Raw genomic sequence first — 5,953 nt, 5'->3', positions numbered from 1 at the left:
CATTGTGTCCCCCCCTCCTCCCCCCCCTCTCCAAAAAAAGAGCTGAATTCTTGGCTCTGGCTTGAGATAAAGGGATGAACACTTCAAAGAGGTTTTCCTGCTAAGAGTTTTAACCCCGAGCTGAAAGCGGCAGCTCACACAATACGGTAATTGAGAGCAGTTTACTGATCACAGGGCGACAGTGCAGAGATATACAGACCCTCTCTCTCTCTCTCTCTCTCTCTCTCTCTCTCTCTCTCTCTCTGTGTCACACACACACACACACACACACACACACACAGTGTTTATGACTACTAGTGAGGTGGCCCAGTAGCACACATTATTGCGACTGTCTGCTGAGGAGGCCACCGTATACTTTGTCATAAAAGTCGCTCTGACCACTTGAACCTTAACATCCCTGTGTTCTGGGGGGGGGGGGGGGGGCAGGGTTGATTTCGTCGACTAAAACTGTGACGAAAAATGTTCGTCGGCTACCTTTTTTCACTGACGAAAACTAAATAAAAACTAAGCTATGATGACTAAAACTAAGACTAAATATATTGACACTTTCGTCAACAAATAAAAACTAGACTAACATGTTAGTGAGGGATCTAGTGGAGAAGAGATCCAGTAGAACTAAAAGACAAGTCATTTAATGTTTGGCTGCGCTCGGGTGTTGCGCTCTGAAAATAGCAGATCTACAAGCTCACAACGCGTCGCGCTGCGACGCGTTGTGAGCCTGTAGATCTGCTATTTTCAGCATGCAACCAAGTGTAAAATCATCCATTACGACGCCATCAAGGCACCGCCAACATACATTTTAGTCGACTAAATCAACTGTAGATTTAGTCGACTATAATCTTATGATATTTAGTCGACTAAACTAGACAAAAACTAAAAAAAATCAGATGACTAAAATATGACTAAAACTAAATGGAATTTTATTCAAAAGACTATGACTAAAACTACATCAAAACGTGCTGTCAGAATCAACACTGCTGGGGGGGGCGAACATTCTACAAAACTAGCCAACCTGCAAGCTAGGCTAGGCTAGGCATGCTGGGCTACTTTTGGTGGAAAGATATTTAGTGTAGAGCGAAAACGGGAGGGGGCCTAGTATGAAGCCCTGAGGGACTACAGTATATATATTGTTGCTGTCGGGCAACAATATATAACTACATATTTTAACTTTTAATATTCTAATATATTTCTTTATATTCTAACTTTTGGCGTTTTTTCCTAAATTAACGCCCCCTACTTGATCACACGTCACACAAAAGCAGCAGATCTACAAGCTCGAAACGCGACGCGAAGTGACACGTTTTGAGCTTACAGATCTGCTACTTTTGAAACTTTTGGAATTTGAATCCTGAAAAGTAGGTAACAGTTTTAGACGTTGACTTAAACCGCATGTTGTTTGATAGTAAAGCTGATTTAAAAAAACTAATATATAACTTTGACGGAATGGAAGTCTCAGGGAACATGAGTTTAATGTGCCGTTGCACCGCTCACCGCACGCTGCAAAGGCAGAACAACACAGTAACGTATTTGAACGGATAATGGACGCACCAATTGATTTATAACCTCTCTTTATTTATGTCAACCGTCTTTGACCTTTTGACCTGCCCCTGTAACAACACCTTTCCCGAGGAGCGGGACAGTTTTTATACCCCGTAACCTTCTCTCCTCCACGGTCCCCCCAACTCTTTAATTCTCCACCCCCCCCCCCCCTTAAGGACCCATGTTTTAGGAGCCCTGGGAGTTACCCAGTGGTGGAAAGTAACTAAGTACATTTACTCAAGTACTGTATTAATAATGTAAACAAAAATAATAATAATTTTGAGCTTGTAGGTCTGCTATTTTCAAACAAATATTTATTTTGTACTTTTACTTTTGGTACTTTAAGTACATTTTGATACCAATACTTTTGTACTTTTACTCAAGTAGGCTACATTTTTTATTCTGGACTTTTACTTGTAACAGAGTACTTCTACATGGCAGTAGGCCTACTGATACTTTTACCTAAGCAAAACATTTGAGTACTTTTTCCACCACTGCTTTTTAAGGGCCCTTGTTTTAGGAGCCCTCTGGGACTCACCCTCGTGGTCCCTAAACCAGTCACTGTCTCCGGGGGGGGGGCCACCCTCTGTGGGGCCAAAGAAGAAGAGAGAGAGAGAGGACCCCACCTGGATCAAAGAGCTGTAAGAACGGCACCGAGCGTTCTTACATGAGGGGACCCCCGAACGGCCCCTGGGTCCTGACGGTCGCCGTGGAGACGGTTTCACCCTGATGTGTTTACTGTCAGAGGGGTCAGAGGTCGAACCCCCAGCCTGTGCCAGAGTAAACAAAAGGCTGTAAATGATCTGAGTAGCGCTCTGTACCAGGCTGCATGGTGGGTGTTATAGGCATGGAACGCTATGAAATCTTACAGTACGGTATCAAACCGTCGCCTTGCTAAACTAATGGCCTATGTCATTTTTTTTACGTTTTTCAGGAAAAATAAAAAACTGATCCAAAACAAAACTATAAGATATTTCTTAATGATTTCACCCAAAACAAATTATGACTATTTAAATAGAAATAACACTGTCTGTCCGTTATGTAACATAAGAGATTTAAATAGGTTTAAATAGGATTAAATCTGATTTAGGCCAAAAAAAAGTTTTTTAAATGGCCTAAATCAGTAAATATTTTGGCCTAAGTCACAAAACCATGTGACTTAGGCCCAAAAAAAAGCCTATTTTGGCCTAAGTCACACTAGGGAGTTATACTAAAAGGGGAGTGAACAGCATGATCCTTTTCTATTAGGAGATGGGCGATTTGACAAGAGGTGGCCAGTGTCATGAGGAGCTGACTTAGGCAAAAATAACATTTTCCTCAAAAAATTACTTAGGCCATTAGTTTAGCAAGGTGACAAAACACAATACCGCGGTATACAGTATTTGAAAACCCACACTACCCTGACCCTTCCTCTTAGCCTTGCCTACTTTTTGTCAATTATTTGTACGAGCTCTTGTTTTTTATTGGATCTTGTTTATTTGATACACTTGTTTGTTTTAGCTCTTGCTCATTTGAATTTCCTATTTGTCTATCTGTTTATGAAAGTAGATAGCTGATATATCGCACTTTTAACCTTAGCGCTAGGTAGACTCTTAGTTGCTTGTTTTAGAAGAGAATGCACTTAAGACTTCTGGTGATTAGTAGTTTCCTTCCCTACCTATGTTGAATGCACTTATTGTAAGTCGCTTTGGATAAAAGCGTCTGCTAAATGACCGTATGTAATTTAATGTATTTCACGTTATTTAATATATATATATATCTTATTAATATAATTTTTGGTACTAGGGCCCATCAAAAACTAACAAAAACAGACAAGTGTCTTTCTTTGATGAATAAATATTTTATTAGCGTATGAAATGAATGCCTTTAAGAGCCGACCGCACTATGCCTTACGCCCAGATTACGCTATCTCCCTCTTTGCCATGAAAGAGGCAGTCAGGGTTGTCTGACATTGATTTATTTGGAATAAAATAATATTTATCACTCACACGTTGCAGGTCATAGAGAACTTTAAAATTACAGCAATCGCTTGTGTTCTGGATTAATTCAACTGAATCTGGTGTGGTTATAGCAAACGCAGATCAACATTTTATTTACTTTGATAAGCTTGAAGTCTTTCAAACTGATTAGAAGGTTTGGCACTTTTTGACAAAATATTGGTGAGAAATATCTGTAATAGGCGGCCTCTATCGGACTCTCCGAAAACAGGGATCAGAATTGAACCTAAAAAGCATGCATGGATCGGGCTCTATTGTGTGTGTGTGTGTGTGTGTGTGTGTGTGTGTGTGTGTGTGTGTGTGTGTGTGTGTGTGTGTGTGTGTGTGTGTGTGTGTGTGTGTGTGTGTGTGTGTGTGTGTGTGTGTGTGTGTGTGTGTGTGTGTGTGTGTGTGTGTGTGTGTGTGTGTGTACAGACTTGAGTGGTACCACTGTACCAGTGAGTCATGAGTGTCTTCTTTGGCCCGGCGCCCACCATCGTGTCAGAGGCACCGGAACTCTTTTCTGGCAACGTGTTGCCGGATGTAAAAAAAAAGAGAAACCATATGAATATCGTCTCTGTCGGGTAGAAACCTCATACGTCCAAAACAGTTACTTTTCCGGATTAAAATAAAATAAATAAAAAGTAGCAGATACAAGCTCTGTATACTTTTGATGCTTTTTTGGTGATGCTGTAGTATGATCAAGTTCAGGGGGGTTCAATTAAAAAATAAAACACAAAGTTATAAAATATGGAGATAGGAGGTTTGGATATGTTGGTGTAGGCAGGCTAGGCGGGTGTGACGTCCGTGAAGCTGTCAGCGCTCTTTGAAAACGATGACTGATCCCTTCGTCATCACCGGGCCTACTCTCTCTCTCTCTCTCTCTCTCTATCTCTCTCTCTCTCTCTCTCTCTCTCTCTCTCTCTCTCTCTCTCTCTCTCTCTCTCTGAGGGTGTGCACTCATCCACTTCCTGTCTCGTTAGCCTTGATGATGAGGCGTGGCCTAGGGGGAGTGTCTGGCAGAGAGGGAGTTTAGGAGAATACAGGTCAAAGTTGGACTTTTCAGTCTGTCTATTGAGACAACAAGGACACACACACACACACACACACACACACACGTTCGTATAGATTAGTGGTTCTCAAACTTTTTCATGTCAAGGACCTCCCAAATGATATGTATTTGGCCGCGAGGACCCCCATCTCAAAATGTTTTGTTCCAGGGTTTAGGCATAGTTTTACTGAGGTTTAAGTTTAGGAATAAGGTCAGGTTTAGGAATACCAGGTATAAAGACCGTTCAGAGGTCGCCGGATTTGTGCCCGGGGTGACTGTATTTTGGGGCAAGCGTTTTGGTATTGGGGAGGAGCATTGATCATGAGGAGTTATCTGTAATAACACTTTGTGTTCAAGTGTAGTGTAATCAGCATCTCTGACAGTTAGCAGTTCAGTGGAATCAACACTGTCCTTAATGGGCAGTCGTTCACACCATTCTGAATGAATGGATGTGTATTGGTCAACAACTCTATCTTAATCCTTCAATCCGCGAACGTATATACTGTGTCATTTAAGATTTTTTTGCTATATCCATTATTTTATACTTTGGGCAAATAGCAGATATACAAGCTTGTAGATATGCTATTTATTTTTTTTAAATCGTGAGTCACGAGAAATGTGTGCAAATCTTTGAATGTATATGTTTTTCAAAGCAAACATTTTTAACTCAAATATTTGCTTCTGGGGCAGTCTACAAATGTCTGCTAAATCCTAAAAGTTTTTTTTTTTAAATGTATACTTATGTTGCTGTAATACCAGTGGTATTGTCAAGGACCCCACAAATGATATGTATTTGGCCGCAGACAAAATATTTTGTTCCAGGGACCCCCAGAAGCAAATATTTTAAAAAGATTTGAGCACACATTTTCACAATTTAAAAAGAAAACAAATAGCCTAATAAATCTTAAAATGACAAAGATGCATTCCCGGATCGAATGTGTTAACAGTGTGTAGTCATTCACACCAGTCTGAATGAATAGATGTATATTGGTTCAACTGCTCAATTAGTCAGGGGATATTAGCAGAAAGATTTCCAATCTTGGAATAAAGCAGATCTAGATTCATGCCCTACTTCGCTGCATACAAGAGTATAGCGACAATAGCAGATCTACAAGCTCACGACGCATCTCGATGCTATACTTTTGAATTATTATTTTTTCAAGTTAAGGTGGTTAAGTCTGTCTATTGAACTTGATATGAGGTTTACAACCGACATATATAGGATATAGATGTGAACTTATAGAACTAATTAATATGTATTGTTCATAATATGAATGATATGGTATATCTCTGTGTGTGGGAATGAGGTTTCCTGCCTTTTGTGCTTGCACGTGTGTGTGTGTGTGTGTGTGTGTGTGTGTGTGTGTGTGTGTGTGTGTGTGTGTGT

At 40.5% G+C, this 5,953-nt stretch overlaps 1 protein-coding gene across 1 annotated transcript in view; it reads left to right on the top strand.

The window, feature by feature from the left end:
* Positions 1–217: 217 nt before the first annotated feature.
* LOC308097871 (histone H3.2-like) overlaps positions 218–5,953 on the top strand; it is a gene marked incomplete at its 3' end in the record, with an annotated part of 294,931 nt that continues 289,195 nt past the window's right edge. The window contains exon 1 of the mRNA XM_080445970.1: positions 218–309. Within this exon, the coding sequence (XP_080302096.1) occupies positions 287–309 (23 nt within the window). The 5' untranslated portion in view covers positions 218–286. The remainder of the gene's footprint in view (positions 310–5,953) is intronic.

This window comes from Gymnoscopelus braueri (assembly GCF_963280865.1).
Source record: "Gymnoscopelus braueri genome assembly, chromosome: 13".
Lineage (NCBI taxonomy): Eukaryota > Metazoa > Chordata > Actinopteri > Myctophiformes > Myctophidae > Gymnoscopelus > Gymnoscopelus braueri.
The sequence above is the reverse complement of the archived record's forward strand: the minus strand, read 5'-3'. Positions and strand labels throughout refer to the sequence as shown.